The sequence below is a fragment of the Manacus candei genome, unplaced genomic scaffold (genome assembly GCF_025592945.1).
Source record: "Manacus candei isolate 608988 ecotype Guabito, Panama unplaced genomic scaffold, ASM2559294v1 h1tg000071l, whole genome shotgun sequence".
Lineage (NCBI taxonomy): Eukaryota > Metazoa > Chordata > Aves > Passeriformes > Pipridae > Manacus > Manacus candei.
Genome location: NW_026138119.1, coordinates 11698209 through 11724147, shown reverse-complemented (window position 1 = coordinate 11724147; position 25939 = coordinate 11698209). Strand labels below are relative to the sequence as shown.

General features: G+C 46.9%; 1 protein-coding gene across 2 annotated transcripts; it reads left to right on the top strand.

Moving 5' to 3' along the window:
* The first annotated feature begins 3729 nt into the window (after positions 1-3729).
* Positions 3730-19633, top strand: LOC127480074 (ficolin-1-like). 2 transcript variants are annotated; one of them, XM_051807795.1, is made up of 9 exons: positions 3730-3840; positions 4653-4766; positions 6485-6538; positions 7610-7645; positions 8305-8340; positions 16878-17005; positions 17409-17538; positions 18086-18220; positions 19099-19633. In XM_051807795.1, the coding sequence occupies exons 1-9, from the start codon at positions 3762-3764 to the stop codon at positions 19344-19346; spliced, it is 960 nt and encodes a 319-aa protein (XP_051663755.1). In that variant the 5' UTR covers positions 3730-3761; the 3' UTR covers positions 19347-19633. The 2 variants fall into 2 exon arrangements, with proteins under 2 accessions (XP_051663755.1, XP_051663756.1); XM_051807796.1 differs by lacking the exon at positions 6485-6538.
* Positions 19634-25939: the final 6306 nt, after the last annotated feature.

The following is a 25939-nucleotide window of genomic DNA, read 5'->3' as shown; positions in this document are numbered from 1 at the left end:
AGAAATATTCATTGCAATCAATTGAATGGTCTGTCTTTGCTCTTTCTGTCAATAAATCAGAATACAGACTGTTAAAACAAGGAAGGTAGCAGATTATGTACTTTTGCAGTTGTTTTTTTTAGGGGCTCCCTCTGCACAGAAAAGAAATGAGAAGGTGCTCTCTGCCTTCTAGAAGAAAGTCAGAAAGTAGTTGTGGAGAGCTGAACTCCAGGTCTCAGTTGGCAAAGGAGGCATCATTGTCTCTGTGCTGCTGTCTCAGCCTAAACAAAGCCCAGATTGAGGTATGATGGCAGTAAGATAGCAGGGGATCAGACAGAGATCATCAATCAAGGGACTTGTGAGTAGATTAAAAACTCGCATCTGAAGCTCAAAGCAGAGACTGGATGGACCCGGTTTGCTACATGCGGGGACTTTGGATGAGTTGGAGCTATGCTGAAGGAGAGGGAAATGCTCTATTAGAAAAACAGGACTATGTGCAGTTAGCTTGCTGGTAAAAATTTGTATTTGAGCTCAAGAACCTTACATGTGAGAGGGAGAAACCCAGCAAATGGGGATCATAGGTGAGTGAGTCTGTGGTTGTGGAAAGATGTGTGTCTCGGTTCATGGCATGCCAGTGCGCGGGAACTCGTGCTCCCAGGATGCTTCAGACCACGTATTACATACCACAGTGCATCTGGGTGTTGCTCTTGATATGGGTGGGTAAGTTTGAAAAAGAAGGTGAGAGTTACCTTATTTTGAACTATCTTCTCTACATTGAAGCATTCCTGGAAAGCTGAATTTACATAACCACAGAATTTTTTGAAATTTATTTGTTCTGAAGTTCCCTACAAAACTGTGATACTGAGGAAAAAAAAAAGTTTTAGAAACATAACATCATGTTTTCAGAATCACATTTGTTCTCTGCTGGTGTTGCAAAATGTGGAATATGTCAAGATTATTTAGGTCAGGATGTTTTTGATGTAGGATCTTTCTATACTTTCAAGCCTAATCAGGAAGAAAGGAGACCTAATCAGTGGAACAGGCAGCATCCCTTAGTCAAGGACATCCTGGAACTCGCAAGCTTTAAGGATATAGTAAATCAAGATGAAATTAGGAAATCACTGTACCCCAAAATCAATGTATGGAAATGTGGGGAAGGAGCCTCTAGACACAGGCTGAAAGTGGGTGGTCTATGTTCATGAATCACTGCACTGCATGGCTACCAGTACTAAGAAATGCTACAGCCTGCACCAGCTATGGGAAAAGTTGGCTTTGTTCTGCCCAGCAGGAAGAGTCTGTAGGTCAAGAGCAGTGAAACCAGCAACCTGAGCTCCTCACAGCCAGGAGCTTCCCTTGAAGTTGCCCTGGAATGCAGAGAGTGAAGCAATCAACATATGAAACCCAAAGTGTGAGCTGGGCAACGCTGCATTTCCGCTCCATGGCAAGAATAACTGCCTAGACATTCAACCTATGCTCTTTTGGAGCTTCTGGGACTTGCAACAGATTTCGTGGTAAGCACAAGGGAAATGAGTGGTAGGGTTCTTATCGCCAAGGGGCTCTAGCACACAAAGGTGATATATGTTCACAAAACGAAGAAGCAGAAAGGAATAAACAAGGGACATCTTTTGAAAAAAAATTCTGCTATCTTAGCTTGGGCAAATGTCTCCACCACAGATACTGAGATTGGTTATGGGATGAAGAAATTCTACCTTGGAAATGTAAGTATTCATCAAAGAAGAAAACCTGTAAAACTTTGTTATTCACACATAACATTTATAAGAGATATAAATAGGCCAAACCAGAAGAACATCTTTCTTTTTTGCTTTGGATGTTAACCTATCCTTGCAGGCTGACACTACTCCTTTCCCAGCATGACAAGTCTTCAAAGCACAAGTAAGCTCCCCTTGAGTACCTGTAATGGTGCCAAATCTCATGCAAACTCTTATTTTACGTTCCTTAAAGTAAGGTTTGTCAGAGTTTACCTCTCACCTTCCAGTGCCCATCATCTATCCTTCTTGCAGCTTTAGGATTTGCATGACAATGTCCTGAGGTTACCATAGAGCAGAGGAATACAATAACTGGGGTTTGCTGCTTGTTTTTTCTGTAGTTACAGCTTTCATAGGTGCTTCCCATTCACTCGGTGTGCTTAGAATTCTTTTCTCATCCTCAAGTGACCCTCGAATTTCAAGGTTCATAAGGGGCATTTCCCAGGGCTCAAGAAAGAATGAAAATATAAAAAAGAATTTCTGATGGTATAAATGATCAGCCCTCTGCAATCTTCACTGGGTGCTGGGATGAGAAAAAGCAATTAAGGACATATTGATCACTGGGCTAATTTCAAAATCTACCCTCGGGAGCCTGACCTACTTTGGACTAAGCTTTTTCATTGGCAGTTTCCTCTCTGCTTCCAAGTAAAAGTAGTTTCATCGACAAGGACAGTGCTGCTCTCTGAGATGAAAGTGGGGAGAAAATGGTGTTCCACAGGCTGGATGCACCCAGCTGTTACCACTGAATGCATCAGTGGTGAGCAGACACATCACAGCTGTCCCCATAACGTACATCTCAGCCCAACCCAGAACTGGATCCTCCTGATGGAAAAACTGGGTAAAGTTAGGCAAACCCATTCTTAAGGGTTTATTTTATTTTATTTTATTTTTTAATCAGGACAGATTTAACCTCAAGCCCTTGAGAGACTGTAACAATAGGGTAATCTGTAAGGCCTTTGCTTTAATGGAATGATTTATCAAAGGGAACAGCTGAAGCCAAATGTTTTTGCCTCTAGATAGTTGGAACAAGGTATTGTAGCTTTTTCCATAGACAGAGCAGAGGCACTGGGCAGTGCTAGGGGCTGGTTCTACTTCTCCTCCACCTGCCCCTTGGTCCATCCCAGATGGGCAGCACAGGCTGTACAGATGAGAAAAGAGAGGTGTACGAGTTCCCAGTCACCCTAGAGTTGCTCTGCACAGATCTCTCCCTCCCTAGCACCTGCTAATCCATTTTCTCTTTCCTTCTGGAAGGCTTTCTTCTGAAGGAAGAAAGATGATGATCTAATTTCATCCCAGGAACTGCATATGTAGCATATTGGACATCTAGTAACGCTGCCACAAATGAGCAGAGCACAGCAACAAGAAAGCAAACAAGAAATTGTGCTTGATAATAGAATGGAAAGGTGGGGGGGAAAATCAAATACACTCTGCCTACCTACCCTTGCCTGGATGCACAGAGTGTGAACTCCATGACACTCATGGTTCATGTATAAACAGAAGCCTCCATTTGAAGGGTTGGGAAGTGATGCTGCACTGGTGGGCAGGCAGTGCTGCAGTGTGAGCCAGGCTCTGTACTTCTTTCTGCCACTGGCCTGAGTTGACCTTGGGCTTTTTACTCCCAGTGACTCATTTTCCCCATCTACACAGTAAGTTCTGCTCTTCACAAAGGGTAGCAGGCAGGATGAGGAAGGATGTCTACACTTAGATAAACCAGTTTTTGCTGTTTCATTTTCTCTAGAAACACAGTATGAAAAGGGAAAGCCATCCAGAATTTTAGCAGGGCAGAGGCGAGGCAGTGGGGGCAGCTGGGCAAGAATTTTCCAAACAGATTTGTGGAAAGTGGCTTATTAGGGAAACAGCTTGAGACCTAGCCAGGCCCCAGTGGGCAAGTGCAGAGGTGGAGCTTACACTGGAGCTCTTTGTTAGATATAAAAGGCTTAGATGGGTCAGTGCTGACAACAGTCCCTGGGAGGTGGCTGAGAGAAGCCGTGCAGAGAGCAGAGAGCAGTGTTGGCCATGGGGAGGGCAGCTCCAGCCCTCCTGGTACTGCTCAGTCTGACAACGACTATTTGTGATGCTGAGGACACCTGCTCAGGTGAGTGGAGCACAAATATTACCACCACCCCACTTCTCCCCATAAGAGAAGGACCTTGAGGGGGGGAAGAGGCATGTGATTTTTTCCTTCTATGCTTTTTTAAATTCAACCGCAAGTGGGAGGAGGGGGAGGGAGAGGCTGAAATCTCAACAGCCACTTAACAAAGCAACCTCCAATTAAAGATGTAACATCCTTCCCCAGTCACCAGCGGGATCTCTAGGAACAGGCTGTCCCTGTTGAGATTTTCCATCCTGGTTAAGGTTTTTTTCAGTAGTGCCTTGGCACAGTTACCAAAGGATGCAGAACAATACAGAGGATCGGTGGATGCCTGCTGGGTGCTAGGCACGCTGGAAGCCTGGGGATGCTGCTCAATGCAGTGTTCTGTCTGTATTCCTCATGAAGGCCATAGTGGCAATTTCAAACTGACCTGCCATCAGGAAATTTAGAAGAACGCTTACTGTCCACAGATCCATCAGTGTCACACTCCGTTGTTAATACCTCATTGATGCACCTCTCAGGTTTTGTTTTATTAAGCTGCAGTATATTTGTCAGGCAATGTCATATACATTTCATAGATATCAACCTCTTCTACTAAACTCTCCTGAGGCAAGAGAGATTCACAGTCTGGCTCCTCTAATATGTGAGATCCTCAATGCCATTCATACAACAGCTATTAATTCATGCAACACCTCCAATTTTCCACAGTCATTGCTTTTGATTGAGTTGTTCCTCAATTCCAGAGTGTTTGGCTTCCTCTCCAAAATATTTCAGAACCCTAATAATCTCCACAAATACTGTCTTCATTTCCTCAGAGGTGAGAATAGTGGGACTGGGTGATGCTGACCGACTCGCCATTCTCCAAGGATGCCCAGGTATCCCAGGTGTGTCTGGCCCAAAAGGAGAACCAGGTCTCCCAGGAAAAAAAGGTGAGATCCCTGTCTTGGTTTAATGAGACTGAAAGTATTTTGCTAAGAAGGGCGAGTTATGAGGTAGACTAAACTCCTCTCTCTCAGCAATTGTAAATCCAAAATTAAGAGGCTCCAATCGAGGAAGTATGGAATAAAAAGAAAAGTAACAACCCTTTATTAAAGGATATATGTGTATTGGCAAAAGCAGCAAAAGAACACAAAAACAACTAAACAATAATCCTGTACCCAAAAGTCCCCTTCAAAAAAGGAACCAGTTTGATACTCCTCTGTCCTCAGCGCGATTCTAATCACGGTTGGCAGAAGCGCCGTTGGATCCTGGAGGAGCAGAGCCTGCAGTGCTCAGTGTTGGCCAACGTGGGGCGCTGTTTGGCTCTGGTGGTCGCTGTGTGGGGGCCCCGGATCACGGGAGAAGCCAAAAAATGGAGATTTTTCTCCCTCACCAAGGATGGGAAGGGGAAAAGGGGAAAGAAGGGCAGTTTCCCTCCCACTAAACTCACGCTGTCTGTAGCTGGCTGTGGTCAGGACTCCCCCTTTTTCATCGATGAGCACAAACTCTCCAATGAATTCTGAGCAGATTCAGGCTGGAGACAGGGCAGGGTGCAGGCAAGCCGAGGCCGGAGAGCAACCAGATGACCAGGTCGAGAGCAAGACGGCCTCGGAGTTTTTCACACACACACACACACACACATGCCCTTGCCGTTAAGGCAGAAGAGTGAAGTGCCTCTTTCCAAAGAGAGGAGAGGAGAAGAAACTCCTTCCCCCCAAACTCCACCCCCCCCTCCCCACACACACACCCCAGCCTTAGAGAAAGCTGTCAGACTCGAATGCAGGTCTGCCAGCTAGTTCTTTTGTATAGTCAATTAACCCTTCCACCTCCCTCGTTCAACACCTTCTTTTACAGTGGGACAGGTGAAAGGAAAATTTCTGCTTGGATTTTTAGAACAAGTAAACCTATGACACCCCTAAAGCCAATGATGAGAACTGTGATATGGGACAGCATTTTTGCTTTAAGTAGGGGAAGTCAGATGAGGCTGCAGCAGTGGTAGCCTTCGCACTGGCTGCTGTTAGCAACTGGAGAGTCAAATAGGAGTGGAAAACATCACCAAGTAGACATGTGCTGGTACACATGGAGTCACCTTTTTCTTCCCTGAGCCCTGTCACAAGTCTGAAAGTCATAAAGTGATCCTGGGGTGCGAAGTGTCATAATTCATTTGTTTCTTTGCAGCAAAATAATCCATTTATTGTCTGGGTCTGTAATGAACACTTTGGATGGGAGGGAGGCTGTGATGCTCCTGCATGTTTTCTGGGGAATAGTTTGAGAACAGTACTGGTATCCTCTACCCCAGGAAGCAAGGGAGATGGAGTTCCCTCAGGATTTTCATAGCCAACTCATGGAGAAGGTGAATCACATCAGCAGAGGGAGCATATCCACCACAGCCAAATCCATGGACAGGCTCCACCATATAAAAAACTCATAGAAATTTTTATGTGAACTGCAGATTAAGACTTAAACTGAAGTACCAGTGTAGTGAGGTTTCAGCAGAAGAAAAGGAGTAAGGTAAAAGAGTAAACTATGTTGCAAGTCTGAATGTAATTAACAAAACCCATCGCCCTTTCTTCTGTGGAAGCAAAGGCCCAGCTCTCCCAGATTTTGTGACCTCTCCCTTCTGGTCAGTTTGCAACGTGCACATAAAAAAATGAGTCTTTCTTTGCAGGAGAAATGGGAGATCAGGGATTCCCCGGGAAAGCAGGACCACCTGGTGCAAAAGGTAACATATTCAGTTCTAATCCATAAATCTCCCCAAGCTCAGGACATGCATTGTGAGACTTGGTTGGCCATAGTCCAAGAAACAGCCCCGAAGTAGCATACACAAAGCCTGATTTTGGGGTATGGCTGTTGCATGGAGTGAGCACTAAAAACAGTGTCCTTGAGTGGGACCACAGCACAGAGGAAGATACTACTCTTCTCAAAGTTCACACTGATCCTTAACAGACTCCTAAAATCAGGCCTCTCCCCATTCCCCACTCCTACATTAACCTTCCTCCACCACAAAACAAACCTGCTCAAATACCCCACAGCTCTGAGAACTTTGAAACTCACTGCAGAGCTTCATCTCAGAGGCCTGAAGCAGAGGCATGGTGCTCAGTGCTTCCAGCATCCTCCAGGCTTGGAGTCAGTGCGCGATGCCCACTTGATCAGAAGGATGTGATCAAACCACCAGGAAACATCCATTACAGGGTGAGGTTTTCTTGTAATAGGATGAGCCCCTGAAAAGAGGAACACGTCTGTTGAGAAACTGGCTTTCACCACCCAGGTTAGGCTTAGGATCTTCAGCAGGGCCTGTGTGCTGCAAATATTGAAAAAGTACTTCTTCTAAAGAAACAAGTACAAGGTAGCACCAGTGCACTGACTAGCAGGGAAAACAGCTTGGCCAAATGCACCAAAGACTTGAACTGAAACTCTAGTAGGAGATGGACAAACCCACTGAAAAAGCAGCTATTGCACAAAATCTCAGAAGTGGCTGACTATAAACAGAAACCCCGCACAAAAAGTCACTGAAGTGGAACCATACACTTCAGGAGGTGGCACAGCAGTTCTCTTTTCCCTCTATCCTGATCTTCCTATTGTATCTGAGAGATACTGCTGATCAAGAGAACAACCAGGCTGGCATGGCAGCAATACCTAGGACACTCAGTTGAGTACCATATCTTTGCACCTCTTGACAGGCTCTCTTGTACATTTGGTACATATGAAGGGGTTGGAGCAGCCACCTGGGGAGCCACAGTAATTCATTTACATTGCTCATATGTGATGAGCATTTCCCTCTTCTGTTTTGCAGGAACAGCTGGAGAGCCTGGCTTCCCAGGACTGAAAGGTAAATCATGCTGTGCCGAATTTAGCATGTGAGCTACTTTGTTAAACTTTCACCTTGTACTGTTCTGGAACAACACACCAGAAGGGAGCAATTATAGAGAAATGGAAGTACCACACTAGGGCTCTTCGGTGACAGTTGTGCCCCATCATAGGCTCAGCCCTGGCCCAGGTGCTGTGGGCAACACTCCTCCCAAAGCAGCTGTTCAGCAACAAGTGTTGCCCTCAGCTCCAGCACCTGGTGCTGCTACCTGGCACCATCAGCTTGCGTACCACCCAGCAGCCACCCCATGTACTCTTGGGCAACCTGCAGAGCTGCTTCCAGTGTCTGAGGGTGCTGGATGTATTGGGGTAGTTTCAGTGGTCTATGACTTGAGTTCCCACATGCCCCCCTGTGCTCTCCTGAGTCTGTGCAGATGGGCAGGTGGGTCTCCTCTGGTGGGCCTGGGAGCAGCCAGGTCAGAGCTTATATTTATTTAATCCTCCTGCCTGGTTTCTCCATGCCTTTCTCCATGCTTAGCACAGATGAGCCAAGCACTTTCCCTAATATCACAGCTCTCCAGTGCAGCTAGATTTGTCTAAGCAAATGATGCCAACTGCTGGGGGAGGGGAGTGCTGAGTGTGGAAGTTGAAGAAAAATTGGTGGTGTTGTTTGTCCAACAGGAACAAAAGGAGAGCCTGGATTTCCAGAAATATGGGGTGAGTTTCTTCCTAGGTCTTCATGCCACTATCAGCTTTGCAGAGTGGACGTTGGTGGACTACTTACACCAGAAATCAGGACAGGACAGGAATAAGAAAAGATTCAGAGTGACATTAAAGGACAGAGTAAGAAAATATCACAGTTAACCCATTTGCTTCTGTGGGTCTATTTTGTACTCCAGCCTGGCCAGGAAAGTATGTCCTCTGAGCACTACTTGGGTCTCCTGTCCTCTGTGTGGGAGAGATAGACCTGGAGGAGGTCTATCTGAGTTTCTTGGAGCTTCAGTGTCCTGGTTTCCAAGATGAAATCATTAGAAAGAGCTGTATGGACATGCAGCTACTTAAAAGGCAGTTATACCCCTCCACTTGCTGGAGTGGGAAGTTTCCGTAGATGGGAGTTCACATGTGTGGTAGTGATCAGATTAACCTAATCATTGGGAAAAAAAAGGGAAAAAGAAAACAAAGAAGCTTCATTTGGCCCATCTGACTCCATGAGCTAAAAGCAGAGCTACAACCTGCTCTGGCTAAAATTGGGTGTTGCGTGGCCACAGACACATGCAGGGGCTCAGGCAGATCAGAGCTGCTGTAACACCTGAGGGATGGGATGCCACTGAACAGCCCCTTGCTGCCCCAGGCACTTATGGCTTAGTAATGTAAAAAATAAGCATGCGACCTGGCTGCATGGATTTCCAGCAACCAAATCCGTTTATTAGAAGAAAACAGCACCTTTTGTACCTTTGGACGACACGTGATTCACCTAGCCAACCACCATGGGACTCACACTGCCCATGTGTGTCAGAGTATACTTTGGAAACTACCAATCCCAGGATGCATCACCTAGCATCCCTGAAACATGTTTCCTACATCTCCCCTGACTTTAATATTTAAGGTGAATCATAGAACAGTGCAAATAATAGAAAAGTACATTTATAAAAAAATGTAAAATGTAAAACCTTTAACAATTACCACAGTATCACAGTGACCCAGCTCGCTGCTTACTTTGGTTCTTCAACAAACTTATTTATCAGAATTTTTCTCTTTAACCTTTTGAACCTGTTTAATATGAATATGAACTGTTATTTTCCTAAGAGGTATAATACAACTGGGATAAACAATAACTTTATTGATCTGAGGGTTTTGGCATTACCGGGTAGTACTTATGTAACCTTTATTTATCTCAAGGTTTATGTAGAAAAGGGAAAACTCAACTCTATTTCAACAACAGCGTAAACGTCATGAATTGAATTCTTCTAGTGTGACTGCGTGGCTGAGGTAACATTACCTTTTTAAGGCTTAGTGTTTAAAGTGCTTATACATTCACACAACTCTCTTTCATTCACTCACACACACCCACACCGGTGATCACTGCACCCATTCCTCACATGCACATCCATGGCTTTTAGCAAAACTGTATTTTGCCACATTAGTCATTTTCACAGTTACCGGTAGTAAACATCAAATGGTAAACATCAACTATCAAATGGTAAACATCAGCTGTGCATCTCTATCTGCAGTTTCTTCGCTCTGTATTACTCTGGTTCTTGCTGCTGCTGTGAGGGTGTACCTAATGTAGGGTCTGACACACCTGGAAGGAATCCATTTTAGTTCTTTACCTATAGATATACACACATATCCCCTTCCCCACGTCACGAGGTCCACCAGTCCCATCCATTGCCCTGAGATTAAATCTTTTATCATGACCAGTGGTTTGGGAGAGGAGAATGCCTGAGGTCTGTGTTGTCTCTCATACCTGCTTTTCTCAGCGCTGTCACAATTTTAAAAATTTATGACATATGCTGCTTTCCACAGACACTCCTGTGGGCTACAGATAGACTCCCCTTTTCTTTTGTCTTTTTAGCATGTCCTTTAGAGTACGGTGTGCTCTCTCTACCATGGCCTGTCCCGTGGGTGAATGCAGTATGCCTGTGGGGTGAGAGATCTCCCAGTCTGTCAGGAAAGTTTTGACTTTTGCTGAAGTGTATGCCTTTCTGGGGTCCCTAGCGTTGCAAAGCAGCTAAGTCAGTGCCTTATTATGTCCCTTACCTTTTCCCTAGTGTGTGCGGTGGCAGTTATGTATTTGGAGTGCGTGTCAACTGTAACATGAACGTATTTCAGCCGACCAAACTCTGGTATGCGTGTAACATCTCTCTGCCATACCTCATTAGCTATTAGTCCCCTGGGGTTAACTCCTTCCTGGGATGGCATTGGAGTTATTTGCTGGCAGTCTGGACATGACATAACTATGTCTCAAGCCTGATTGATGGTAATTTGAAATTGTCTCTTCAGAGAACGTGCATTCTGGTGGAAAAAGGAATGAGACAATTTAGCCTCCTCAAGCGTTCTAGGCACTGTTATGAACATAGCTGCTGCATCTGCCCTTTGGTTCCCTTCTTCTACGGGCTCCGGCATTTCCGTGTGTGATCTAACATGCATTATGTAAAAATCAAACCTTCTGTGATTGACAAGAACCCATACAGCATGTATTTCAACAAGTAAATGTGGGTTTGCAAGATCCCAAAGGAAGGAAGCCTTGAGATGTGAAACCAAACCTGCTGCATAAGTCATTAACAATATTAATAGGTTGATCTGAAAAGAGTTCAAAGACAATGCAAATAGCTGCAAGTTCTAGGACCTGTACAGAACCATGGTTTATGGTCTGTACCTCCTGTTCCCACTGTCCTGTAGCAGGGTGTACCCATGTTACTGCAGCTTTTTTGGACTGTCCTGATGCGTCAGTCAAGACCATAAGGCCTTTTACTGGCTGGTGTTGGCATCTGGTTGTGGCTTTTAAGGGTAAGTTGCCTATTTCTGCCCAAAACCTGTGTTTAGGGTAGTGAATGAAAATGTCACCATCATAGCCTGCCAAGGCAGCCTGGAATCCAGTGTCTTCAGCCAGCAGCCAGTCGAGGCTGTCCTTCATCACCAGGATGTAGATGATCGATGGATCCTGTCCGTCCAGCTCCTGTAGCCATCCTCTGCCTTTAATGACAAGCCTGACAAACATTTTGTTAGTTGTCCACACAGTTTTAGGCGGTGAATAGGGCAGAAACAGCCACTCCAGGATCCTCAGTGGATCCGGTTCAGTTTGGTCCCACTGAAACAAAACTGCAAATGGCTGGAACCTGTTAGGAACAAGGGCAAGGCAGATTTGAAGTTCAGGATTTCTCCTTCTGCCTTGTCTGCTCTCAATTGCCTTAGAACGTCTTTAACGCCTGCTTTGCCTCCATAGTCAGAGATTGACTAGATGTCAAGTCTGGATTGCCTTTCAGCAGTTAAAACAGGGGGTGCAGCTCCTCTGTGGTCAAGCCTAAAATAGGCCTTAGCCAGTTGATGGCTCCTGAAAGTTTCTGCAATTCGTTTCAGGTTAAAGTGTCCTTTACCTTAATCTGAATTGGCTGGGGCTAGATCTCCTGCTGTGTGATCCTCCATCCAAAGTAGGTCCAGGGCTGAGATCGTTGGATCTTCTCTGGAGTGACCTGCAACCCTGCTTCTTGGACAGCATTAGTCAGAGCAGTAATAACAGTCTGTAACTCAGTTTCTTTGGCCATGGTGACCAAGATATCGTCCACGTAGTGGTAAATGATTGCTGAGGGGTAAAGCCTTCTGATAGGGTAGATAGCCTTTGCCACAACAGTCTGATATATTGTCGGGCTGTTTCTCATCCCCTAATGCAAAACAACCCAGTGGTATCTCTGCATTGGCTGTGTGTGGTTTAGAGCAGGGATGGAGAAAGCAAATTGTGGCACATCGTTATGGTGTAGAAAAACAGTGAAGAAACAGTCTTTTAAATCGATTACCACTACCGACCATCCTGCTGGAAGCATAGCAGGTGAAGGAAGCCCTGGTTGCAATGCCCCCATAGGTTCTATCACTGAGTTGACTGCTCTTAGGCCATGCAGCATCCTCCACTTGCCACCTTTCTTGGGTATGCAGAACACCGGAGTGTTCTACGGATTGGAGGTTGGCACTATATGTCCTGCAACGAGTTGCTCTTGAACTAGTTTTCTTAAGTGATTGACCAATAGAGTCATTAGTTTTCCATGTCAGCTTAATCTGTCCTTGGAACGGCTGGTCAATGGCCCTCATTGAAAAATCTGAGCATCTCCATGAGATGCATGACAGCGCCAAACTGTCCCAGTACATCTCGTCCCCATAATGTGCATGGAATAGGAGCAACAAAAGGAGCTACTTTGGCAACTTGTCCCTCTGGCCCCAGCACTGTGTGTAATTGAGCACTCTGCCTAGGCCTTTGCGTGCCTCCAACCCCTGGATAGTCGAAGCAAGATAAACAGTAGGCCATTCAGCTGGCCAATCAGTGTCCTTAATGATTGTAATGTCTGCTCCTGTGTCCACCAGGCCTTTGAATCTGTGTCCGTCTATCTGACACGTCATCATTGGCTGTGCTGCAGAAATGGTCCTTGCCCAGAATATTTGAGGCTTGCCTGTGCTCCTGAAAGCCCCTGAGCACCCTTCCCCCTCCTCAGCCGGTGACACGCTGTAAAAGGGGAACATGCCGTAACTGGGCAAGCCTTTGTCCCTCAGGTATGTAAAAGGGAGGCACTGGAGTCCATGCCATTATTTGTATCTCGCTGTGAGAGTCTGAGCCAATCACTCCGGGTAAGAAAAACAAGCCCATCCTGGTGGTTGATGACCATCCTATTAGAAGGGCATGGACTCCTGGTCTTAAAGGGCCCCAAACTCCTGCAGGGATTAACACTACGGCAGTAGATGTTATAGTTACTGGCTCTCTGGAGGCCAGGTCCAACCCAGCACTACCTGAGGTGGTGGTGAGCAGATCAGTAGCCTGTTTTCTTGAGCCATATTTATTTGTTGAAACGGGGCATGCGGTCTCACGCCCCGTCTCCAGTTTCCCTGCTGGGAAGGGTTTTTTGTCCCCCATTTCCCATGCTGACATTTTTGGCATACTGTTGAGGGAGGTTTCTTGGGGCAGTCCTTTTGAAAATAATCAGCAGCGCCACATCTGTAGCAGCTGTCTCTCCCTCTTGCTCCTCTCCCTGCAATCTTAGCAGGGCACTTAAGGCTGTTGCTAGAGAGGCAGTATGATGTTCAACAGATCCAACACCCTGGTATGCTTGAACCATCTCGGCGATGGTGCAGCTTTCTCTTTTAGAGATAGTCTGCAGAGCTCACTTGCAGTCCGGGTTCGAGTTCTCATATGCCAGTTGCCTAAAAAGCATCTCTCTAGCTTCTTCATGTTTTATTTGCCTGTTTAAAGCTGCCTGCAGCTGAGCAGGGAACTGAGAAAAAGATTCAGTTGATCCCTGCAGGACCTTTCTGAAGGACAGGTGGTTGTCTCTGTCCATGCTAGGGAGCTTTCTCATCGCCCTCAAAGCCAGTTTTGCGATCACCCCTGCTGGGGGTAGCCTACTTGTGAATTTGCTGCCACGTTCTCCCCCTCTCCTGCCAAATGACTACAAGACATGTCTGCTCGTGAACCTCCTGGGTCATTTGCATATGCTGAGCAATTCTCCCGATAGTCAGTTAACCAGACACTGTACTGAGTGGTAGTTAAAACCATTTTCAACAGTGTCTTCCAATCACGTGGGGTAAATACGTAAGTGGTACTCAGTGTCTCCAGATATGAAAATGTGTGAGACAAGGAAACACCAGTCTCTTTAACTAACTGTCTCAATTCCTTTGTCACCTCATAGGGCAAGCTTTGGAACTGAGGGTTTTGGCATGGCCGGTATATAACTGGGCATGCTTTAATAACCTGCCAGTCTCCCATCCGCATTGCCTCCTTGTGGCATCTTTCCCACTGGTTAACCGACACCCCCGCGCCTGCCCTCTCGCCCTCGCCCGGAGGAACCACCTCCGGTTCCTCCTCTCCATCTTCTGATGCCTCACTATCCGTGACTCCGATATACTTGGCTCCCTGTGGTGGCATGGCAGAAGATGGCGGGGAAGCACCTCCCCTGTTGTGCACATGGTCGGGACAAGATGGCTGCGGGGCCGGCTCAAGTTCCGGTCCATTTCGCACGCAGGATGGCTGCGCCCATGTCACGTTTCTTGGAGCACGCGGACGTGAGTCATCAGCGACATGGGGGGGGTAAGCTTCCTGGGTGCCCCTCCCCCACGCCATGGCAGGAACCTACACTTCACCCCTGTATACTGGATTCACAAACTAAAATTCCCATCCTATCTCCGCAGCTCACACATGCACCAAAACCGGGACCTTCACCATAACTTACATCGCGTTCCCCCCGTTCCTGCCCACGCAAATCCCAACCCGAGTCCATTGTTAGATCCTCTCGGGTCACACGTGGTGCCCCCCCACCGTCGTGTCTGTTCCTGAGTTGTGGGGAATGGCTGTGGCTAGCAGCCTGGCTGGGGGGTGATGGAAAATGTGTGTTAGTGTCTCTGGGGGGCCTCTGTCTTCTTTGAGCGATCTGCAAAGTGTCCGTAACTTGTGTCCAGGTAGGAAGGCACTTAGAGGCTTCTATATCACCTGCCCCTCTATATCACTCTGTCCCTCATGGATCTGCCGATCCTTTGCCAGGTGGTTATATTTAAAGCTTCTACAAGCAGCAGTCCTGGTGCAATGAATTTTATCCATTGCAAGAGACCTGTTATTTCTGCGCGTGTGATCCAATAGGACATTGTCTTAGCAAGAGACACAAGGCTTCTGTATCCCTTTCTATGTCCTGGGAAACCGAATTCCTCATGCTTTTTTTACCTTTTCTCTTACTGCTTTCGTCTCACGTGCATTTTCTCGACGCTTGCTTTTTTCACCAGTTCGGTTCGGCTTTCGGTCTCGCTGCTTCTCGGCTTTTCACTGCCTCGGCTTTTGGCGGTTTCGTTTCTCGCCGCTTCTCTCGGCTCGCGCTCACTGCTGCTTTCTCGGCTTTTCTTCTCCGCATCCTCTCGGCTTTTTGTTCTCCGCCACTCTTCTCCTGGCACGTGTACTTTCAATTTTTTCGAGCTCGGTTCAGTTTTGCGTCCTTCAGCCACGTTCTGCACTGAAGTCTTGACGCTTTTAAAGACGTCTGTTTTTTTTCTCACTATGTGTCCCTGAGCCCTAAAATGAGCTAGTGGTAAACACACTCACAATTTTCCTTGCTGCAAGGCAGTCTATGTTTCCCTGTTACAGGGAGAAGCCCTCACATTTAGGGTGCCATGTATGGCTTGTTAATGTAATAAACAAGCACGTGACCCAGCTGCATGGATTTCCAACAACCAAACCCGTTTATTAGAAGAAAACAGCACCTTTTATACCTTTGGATGACACGTGATTTGCCTAGCCAATCACCATGGGCCTCACACTGCCCATGTGTGCCAGAGTATACTTTGGAAACTACCAATCCCAGGATGCATCACCCAGCATCCCTGAAACACATTTCCTACAGGCACTCCTATGCCCTTTTATGTTTACTGGGCATGTAAAACATTTGACTAATAAGGAAAAGGCCATGTCCAGGACCAGACCTCCATTAGGATGGACACACATGCCCACAAGACAGCCTGGTACAGCTGTGCATCCATGCATCAGACAGCACACTGGGTCGCCTGCACCACCAGCACCACCATCCGAGATCATCTCCCAAAACTTTCCCTATGACAGATACAGATGCAGCTGTAGGTTGGGTTCTCTGATAGGGACCATTCCAGTCACTTGTGAACCTGAGATTCTGTTAGCAGGTATGGTTTGGGGAAGGAAAAAAATTATGCATAATATGTACATATATGTATACATATATATTTTATATATATATATTCAGAAGTGTTTTCTGTCTTGGGGAAACCTCAGTGTGGCCCTTCAGTACTTAAAAGGTGCTTATAAAAATGCTGGAGAGTGACTTTTTACATGGACATTGACAGGACAGGGGGAAATGATTTAAAATTAAAAGAGGAGAGATTGAGATTAGATATTAGGAGGAAATTCTTTACTCAAAACTATTTGAGTAGGGTGATGAGGCACTAGCACAGGTTGCCCAAAGAAGCAGTGGCTGCCCCCTCCCTGGAAGTGTTCAAGGCCAGGCTGGATTGAGTTTGGAACAACCTGGTTTAGTGGAAGGTATCCCTGCCCATGGCATGGGGGTGGAACAAAATGACCTTTAGGTTCCTTCCAATCCAAAACAGTCTGTGATTCTATGATTCAATCCATAGAGGGTGATCTGAACGCTGTTCACCGCTGCATCCCAGGGAGCTCTTTCTCTATATCACTACTCCTTTCCTGACAACTCCACACACATTCTCTGTGTCCTCCAAACATTTTGGAGTCTGGACAAATTCCTTCTCACAGCAGCTCCATCACCCAGACCCCTAAGAGAGTCATTGTGAATGAGAGAACTCTGAACACCTTAGACAATCTCTTGGAAGGTGCCCATCTCCCTTGCAATATATGGACTCAGAAATCATGGCAGGGTTTAGTTCCCAGCAGCCGCATGCCAGGGTCCTGCAGTGTTAAGAGCTAGCTGAGTGCTGAAGGGCTCCAAGCCTCGAGGCTGGTGTGCTCCCTGGATGCAGTGAGCACATTATAACTCCTTCCACTTGATCTCTTTCTCTGATTTGCACAGAACCCAGGAATTGCAAAGAACTGTTGGGCAAAGGGAAGATCTTGAGTGGCTGGTACACCATCTACCCCCAAGGCTGCAATGCCACAGTTGTCTTCTGCGACATGGACACAGATGGTGGGGGATGGATTGTGAGTAGGACGAGAGAGGGAAGTTTTTATGTTGATATAGTGATTTTTGTTAAGGCTGCAAAGGGTGGCTTCAAAATAGAAACAAATGGGAGGAAAACACAGACTGAGCAGACAGCTGAGGTTCACATCAGCAAGCCAGTGTGTCCCTGTGTGGATGCAGGAGAATCTCCCAGGAGTTGTCTCTGGGAGCAGACCAAGGGCCACTCCCTGCTTAAATCAGCAAATCATTTCCTCCTCATTTCCAAGGGCAGATGGAGGACATCCTTTATTGAGGGACTCCTATGAGATTTGCTCCCCAGAGACCCACAGGAGTGTCCTGATGCAGGGGGCTGTGTACCTCAAGTGCTGTGGATGCTTTGGGTGAGGGATGGGCTGGTGTGGCTGAGGGTCTCCTTTCCTGTAGGTTTTCCAAAGGCGCTGGGACGGGTCAGTGAAATTCTTACGAGACTGGGATTCGTACAAACGAGGCTTTGGCAATCAGCTGACAGAGTTCTGGATGGGGAATGACAACATCCACTTCCTCACCTCGCTGGGTAAGGTCTGCCTCTGTCCCGGGCTGGGACCATGAGAGTCCAACGCCTGTACCACACTGGATCATTAAAGACCTCTGAGCTTCTTGCATCCATTTGATGCCCCCCACTGTTAATCCCAAAGGGGATGTAGGTTCTTGCAGACCATTACATACAGGAAATTGTATTCTTAAACAAACAAACAAGTATTCAAGAAAGAGAATGAGCTAGCTGCATGATCTATCCTGGAGACAGGCCAAAACACTTTCCTACTGAAACTGGTTATATTGGCATCATGTTGTCCACACAAGGCTTTGAAGTCTGTATGCAGGAGTCCTGGGCATGTAGCTTTCAGTGTTCATGACCACCCACCATCATATCTGAAAAGGTGCTTCCCAAGAAAACCATCATATGTAGAGGAGGTTCTGTGGGAATATTAAATAAAACATAATTTCTCAAGTAGTGGAAGCTCCTCTCAAGGTAGCTCATGGCTCATTAAAACCCCCACCCTGACATCCAGGGATGTATCCACCATAAGCTCTGCACCACTGCTGTCAACCTTCTCTTCTAGGACCCTGTGAACTCCGCGTTGACCTGAGAGACTTTGAGAACAACTACTATTTTGCCAAGTACGCTTCGTTCAGAGTTTTGGGAGAGTCTGAGAAATACAGACTAGTTCTAGGGGACTTCCTTGGTGGAAATGCCGGTAAGTTTGAAGCAGCTCTCTGGGAAAGTCTGTTTTACTAGAGCATTTCAGAAGTGCTCGGCATCTATAATGCAGAGCTGTATCATGCAAACTCCTTCTATCAGCTACATTTTAAAACAGTTTTTTAAAACTGGCCATGGTACCTCTAGTGCATGACCTCTAGGTGCAGGGAAGGAAAGAGACACCCATCACAGAAATGTGACCCAGAGCATTACCTACAAGCCCAGCCACATGGTTTAACAGAAAGTGTGGAGCCTGGTTCTGAGCAGCACCCAATCCAATTGACCTTCCCAACAGCTCTGTAGCAGCCAGGCCAAGTTCTGCTTTTGATTACTCTGGCAGGAAATATTTGACGACAAAGTTTGGCATTTCCAGGGCTGGGGTGCCGTTCAGCTGTTGCAGCAACAGCACTGCATCCTCTTAATACCTGATGTTTTGCTTTTCTTTAAAAAGCAACCAAATTCTCTTCAAAATTCAATATCCCTCACAAAAGAATGAGTGAAATCAACACCCGAGAGACCAGTGCATGTATGTGGCTTTTTACACTGCAGTTCTGTCTAGTATTTGAGACACCAGTGTGTCTGCAGAGAACCTGAACAGTGCAAGAGAAGCGACACCTCTGTACATGCGAGGAGAATCTGATCCATTTGATTCACAGGCATAGACAAATTGTCCGTGTGTTTTGGCAGAGCTCAGGATACTTCTTTTGTCCAGAACCAAGGAAGAAACCTGGGCAACTGGGGCAAGATTACAGTGGGATTTAAAAAATTTGCCTTGCACCCAGCAAGGGCCACTGGTGCCCAGCAAGGTTGCACAGGCACATCAAGGTCCTGTTTGTGATCCTTACTGCAGTAACTGTGAATGTGTGCTCTCTGCAGGAGACTCTTTATCTTACCACAGGGACATGCCATTTTCAACAACAGATCAGGACAATGACATGAGCTCCTTTAACTGTGCCACAGAATACAAAGGAGCGTGGTGGTACAATGACTGTCATTACTCAAACCTGAATGGGATGTACTGGATGGGTGTGCATGGGAGCTACGCTGATGGTATCAACTGGAAGACGGGCAAAGAATACCACTACTCCTACAAGCGAACAGAAATGAAATTCAGGCCAGTCTAATATGGTGAGAGGGTACCTGACTAGCACCAAGAGGTGCCACTCACCAGCCAAGAGAAGACAGAAAACATAAAGTTGGAGGACAAAAATAGACCAGAAAGGATATTATAGGTTGCGCCTTCTACGTAGAACAGACTTTTTGAGGCCAGAAAAGATCAGTACTTTTTTGAGCTCCCATAAGCACCACTCTCACCCTGACTACCTCCAGCAGCTGCACTGATGTTGAGCTCAAGTGTCTTTTTCTGAAAAGTGCTTTACTTTGATTTAAAGACCAAGTGATGGGTGAGGTCAATGCATCTGAGTAAAGTTCTCTGATATTATTACCCTAAATGTAATTACTGGTAATTTTCAGTCTAATTCATGTATATGAAGCCTCCAATATTCTTGCAGCTTCTTTCTGTTGGACCCAAGACTCATCTGAAAGGGACTGAATTCCTGACCTGCCCCCTCTTCCTGCAGGCTGTGATGGAGCCATGATGTAGAACAGCATGGAAAGGACTGAGGGTCCAGCACAGGGCTGTCAGCATCACCCCTTCCCTCCTTCCCTCCTCAAGTGCTCCAAAGCCTCATGTGGGACCCCAGTTGCTGGAACCACAGCAGAGTTGCTCAGCACTTCCCACCACAACACAGCTGCAGTTGGCCCAAAGGCCAGTTTCAGCCACTCTGCCAGGGCAGGTTTCTTGATCTCATTTGCCCCTACGGACCAATAACTCTATGCAAAAGTCTGTGTGGTACCAAGACACTACAGCAGGTACCAGTGTTTTCCATTTCGCCACTTCTCTCCCCCACAAGAGCTCCATTTTAGTTTTCTCCCGCTACCAATCTGATTGGCATACCCTCAGCAGGAGCAAGGTCCCACATCATCCAGCTGTATCTCATTCATCAGCTTCTGATACTGTCGTCCAGGAGTAGCTTCTCAGAGAGGCCCACGGTGCTGCCACGACAGCTCTAGAGATCCACAGACTCCTCTGCAGAGAGGTACAAGCAGGTGCTTACAGCCTGGGCTTTAACCTAGCTAAAAGTGCTAAATCCCCTCTCTTTGCTATCCTCTAGCTTCTCTTTTTACTACACAGAAACTGTCAACATTTAAATTTTGTTTGTGAAGGACACTGGTGTCTGAGGGATTAAGAGAACACCAAGAGCAGTTTACCCAAACCCATACCACAATATGACTCCATAGAGGAAATATTCAGGTATGACAAGCCATCAGCAGTGCTAGGTGAGGATCTTGCTGCAGAGTGAAATTATCCTGAGTCCTTATGCTAGTTTGGCTGAGGTAGAATTCATATTCTTCACAGTGGCAAGTATGGGGCTGTGTTTTGGATTTGTGCTGAAGACAATGATGATAATATAAAGATGTTGATATTATTGCTAAGCAGGGCTTACACAAAGCCAAGGCCTTTTCTTCTTCTCATGGCAAGGAATCTGGGAGGAGACATAGCTGGGACAGCTGATCAAAGGGATATTCCATACCATATGACATCATGCTCGGCATATAAAGTGGGGGAGAAGAAGGAGAACGGGGGGTTCATATGGACTGATGGTGTTTGTCTTCCCGAGTAACCATTACACGTGATGGGGCCCTGTTCTCCTGGAGGTGGCTGAACACCTGTCTGCTCGTGGAAGCATAATTCCTTGTTTTGCTCTGCTTTGTTTGTGTATGCAGCTTTTGCTTTCCCTATTAAACTGTCTTTATCTCTACCCATGTTTTCCAGCTTCTTCTCTTCTGATTCTCTCCCTGATCCCACTTGTGGGGGAGTGAGCGAGCTGCTGAGTGGGGCTTAGTTGCTGGCTGGGGTTAAAGCACAACAGTCCCCTAAGCTGGCATAGTAAGGCAGCCCCTCCAGCATGAGTCCCAACCACTCCGATGAACAGGAATGCTCCCTGTGATGATGTAGGCATGTGGGGGAGAAGGTTATAGAATCACAAAATGGTCTGGGTTGGAAGGGACCTTAAAGAGCATCTAGTTTCACCTGCCCTGCCATGGGTAGGGATGTCACCCACCAGATCAGATTGTTCAGGTCTCCATGCAACCTGGCCTTGAACAATTCCAGGGATGAGGCACCACACCTGCAGCAGTCACTGAGTCGGCTTGCACTAACTCCAGCCAGGAAGAACTAAATTCAGGATCCAGTTCCCCAGATACCTGTGCATACAGAGCTCCCACCTCTCCTCAACAGAAGGGTTCTGATTCCTCCATGACCTCTCACACCTGACCAGTGAGGGGAGAGGCAGGAAACAGACTTGAGATATCCTGAAGAGATGTTTCCTCAACTGGCAGGACACCATCTAGTCCTTCTTGCTTCCTTTCCTCTTGCCAAGGGTCCCCAGAAGAAAAGCAGAATAGCCCCAGTCACTCTGTGACTGATTCTGGCCACTGATCATTTCAGAGCTTTTTCTCTGTCTTGGAAAGCTCATGGATACTGTTTGCATTTTGTGTTTGAAACCTCTTTTCTTCTTGTTAGTAGATCCAGAATGGGCCAACCCTGAAGCCCAGAAATGACAATGTCCCTGGAGCTTTCTCCAGACATTTCCCTTGCTGCAAATGACAACCGACTCTGTGAGAGTCATCAGGAGCAGCCTGAGACAGGCTACGGGGTCTGGGAAGAGGATTTAGTTTCTACCACATCATGGAGCCAGACACACACTGAGAGGCTGGAAGCATCTCTGATGGCTTGTTGATGCACAACCATCTGAAAGCAAAAGCAGGGCCAAACTGGTCCTCTCAGGGCCCACCCAGTCCAGCCTCCTGGTAAGATTGAGACTGCCTCAAGCAGTAGCCTCATGCATCGCCAGGGATGTGGGAAGACTCAGCAGTCCACACTACCCATGAGATTACTGCAGGACAAGGGCTGCATGAAGGCTCTTTCCAGGGAGGAATACAGCCACATGTAAGTGCCCAGAGATTTCACAAATCTGAAAGCTGACTGATATCAAGAAACTGGACTTTCGAATGAAAGGTCTTCCTACCTAACACCGACGATTATCCTGTCACGATTTGTGTTTGGATGCAGCAGACCCAGGGGTGAACACCTTTCTCCAATTTTCAGAAGTGTCTCTGTGAGAGGGCTGCATCTGAAGAGATATGTATGAGTCAGCATAAAACAAGCTGCAGCTGGGAAAGGGAAATCATTTCACTGTGGTTTTGTCCTTGGGGTGGAAAAGATGAATTCAACACCCTATGCACTACATTCGTTGTGCTGCTGTTACCTTGTGCCCACCCAAACCAAGTGAAGGGGTGACTTAACACACCAGCTGACCTTGTCACAAACCACGGGCACACAGAGGCAGTGAACTCAAAATACCAATCTCATAGGTAAATAATCTTCTGTAAGTTACTCCTAACTAAAGGTTTGTTCTGCTAGCTGTGCTGAGAGAGCTCTCACACAAGTGAAACTTGGTTCAGAGAGTGAATCAACAGCCCCAGTGAGAAAAGCACCTGCATCCTGCACTGGCCTGCAGGGAGCCACAGGCCTCTCACCATGAAAGCAGTAGAGGTGGAAGTGGTCGGACCAGCAGACTGTCCCATCCTGACCTTGCCCCAGGTCCCCTGCTCTTTCCCAGCATCACCTTAACACAGGGCAGCAGCCAGTGGAGGTGATAGAGCAGGTGACACACAGAGCTTAATTTTATATTCTTTTTTTCTATGTATTTTGCTACTTTTGACAACAAAATCTGCACAGAGCATAAATATCCCCTAATCTTATCCAGCATTCAGTTTAGCTCCCTGACAAGCCTGTGTACAGCTAGGTGGCCCTATCAAGGAACATTGACTGATCGTGTCTCCCCATCTGCTATTTGACTATGAAAGGGAAGATGTGCATGAAAGGCAATGGGCTAGGTATGCAAGTGGGGGTGTCCTCTCCTCCCCCACCCCATCCCACATGCCAGAGTGAGTTGGGAAGGACAAAGATGAGGAAATAAGCTTGGGGACAGGTTTCTCAGGTGAGGCACCACCTACCCAGCCTCAGCATCTGCTCAGCTCCTCTCACACAGGTCAGGGCCACCTGCAGTTCGGTTTTACCTTGTAGACCCTGGAGAAGAAGCCACTGCCTATCAGCTCAGCATTGAAATTCTCCCAGAACTCCAGCGTCCTGACAGCTGTGCGCAGCCTCTGCCAGTGGTCCAGGTGGTAGTAGGTGTCAGACGACTCCCCATAGTACTGCCTGGGGTCAGAGAGCTCCAAGGAGATCAGCCATGCCTCGCACATCATGGGAACAGCAGTTGGAACACGGGGGATTCCACAGTGAGGTAACAGTGGCACTTGGACATCACATAACTGCACAAGAGACTAGGACCGGATGAAGCCTCAGGAACAGAGAAAGAGGAGATGAGACAGCAAGATGATGCACTGGGAAGCACACTTGGGAACTGTCTCATGGTTAAGTCACCCTTCAAAAGTCATTAGGCTTAGTTTTGCCTTATGCAGGTTGTATTTAGACTTTTTTAGACTAAGACTTTAAATATGTCAAATTAGCATATATTCGCTTACATCTTCTAAAGGTTTACCATAGATAAGATTCAGCACCTTCAACACACAATAGTGCAGTCCAGGAAAAGTCCAGAGGACTTATCTTGATGATGTTGAGTTAAAGCTATTTTGCCTAATTTGGGCCTTCAGCATAGGTCACATACCACATCCTAATGCCACATATGTTACTTCAGAGCTTTAGACAGTGCTTAGCTACTACTGCATACATCAGGCCATGGACTGAGTGTGCCAGCAGGAAACACTCCCTTTTAAAAGGGTTCTCACCTGGCAGGTGACTACAGTTCACTATAAGCCCTAAAGAATCACAGAACAAGGAAATGCCCCAGCAGCTCTCCTGCTGTCTGAGTATCTCAAATTTGACTCCAAAGCCCTAGTGGCTCTGCTGAATTGTCTTCCTTTTACAGTGCTCTGACTCTCACACATCCCTCTGCAGTCCTCTCCCTCCATTCTCCTTTCTGCCTTTTATAGCAGCAGGCTCACACTGCCCCACCCAAAGCCATGTGCCATCCTTCCCCTTTTCCTGCATTGCTTTCCTCTAGTTACTTCCAAAAACACAGGGGAGGCAAATCCAGTGGAAAGTGTGCATCTGATGCCCTGAGTGAGGCAAATAATGCACTTCCTTCTGGATCATTCTAAACAACTCTTGGTACATTACAAAACTGTCTGAGCACATTCCACCTCCCACCTGGGGATCTGGCAAACTGCTTTGCCAGAGACAATGGTCAACACTCCCAGCTGGAGCAAAAGGTAAGCTCTTCCCTCCCGAATTTTCTGTCCTAGGTCCTGCACCGTACAAGGAGCTGTATCAGCACTCCTTGATCATATAATCGCAGACCAGTTTGGGTTGGAAGGGACCTTAATGCTCATCTTGCTTCAACCACCTGCCATAGGCAGGGACACCTTCCACTAGACCAGATTGCTCCAAGCTCCGCCAAAGCTGGCCTTGGACACTTCCAGGGATGGGGCAGCCACAGCTTCTCTGGGCAATCTGTGCCAGTGCCTCGCTACCCTCACAGGGAAGAATTTCTTCCCAATATCTAATCTAAATCCCTCCACTTTTACAGAATATTCTGAGTTGGAAGGGACCCACAAGGATCACTGATTCCATCTCCTAAGTGAATGGCCCATACAGGGATCCAACCCACACACAACCTTGATGTTATTAGCACTATGCTCTAACCAACTGAGCTAATTATTAGTTTAAAAATATTTTCCCTTGTCCTATCATTATCTGCCCATGTAAAAAGTTGCTCTCCGTCTTTTCTGTAAGCCTCCCTTAAGTACTGAAAAGCCACAATAAGGTCTCCCTTCTCCTCTGCAGGCTGAACACACCCAACTCTCTTAGCCTGTCTCCACAGCACAGGGGCTCCAGCCCTCACAGTCTTTCTTGTGCTGAGGACCCCAGAGCTGGATGCCAGATCCTGTGGACTACTTCATGGCTACTATGGAGTGAGACAAAATCTGCACTGAGACATGCATAAAATATTTGCACTAGTCACCTCATCCACCCATGGTCCCTCCAAGATCCAAGCAGAGACCTGCCAAATGGGCACAGAAAGATGTGGTGGCAGGGCCAAGCAGAGCAGGAATTCAGGAAAAGCTCAGGACTGGGATGTTGTTGTCAAGACAGGCACCACACTGGGATTTCACACAGAAAAGCCTTTATTTCATACAAACATTGTTAATTTATAGTTTCCCCTAGCCAGCGTGTTTCACCATCATTGGTCTCCTTATTATATACACGTTAAGATTGGCTGCTCTATAGCTTCTGCAAACTCAGGGTGACTCAGCAAACAGTCCAGGCTCTCTGGCTATTACAGCTGTCCCGCAGCTCCGTCCTCCCTGTCCACTTTCTCATCTTCATTGTTTGCATTCCTTCACAGCTTCGCAACTGCAATGGCTCAAATTCAGGGCCCAAGCTGTCCACAGCTCAATTGCCTCCCACACTGGGACATGAGGTCAGACAGGCAGCCAATACTGAGCAGGACAGGGGGGCGGGACATGCGAAGAGCAGGCAAGCTCCAGGTTGAGACTCTGGGAGGTGCAACACTGGGAACCTCTGAAAGCAAACCTCTGAAAGCAGCCAGCCCAAAGCTGCCACTAC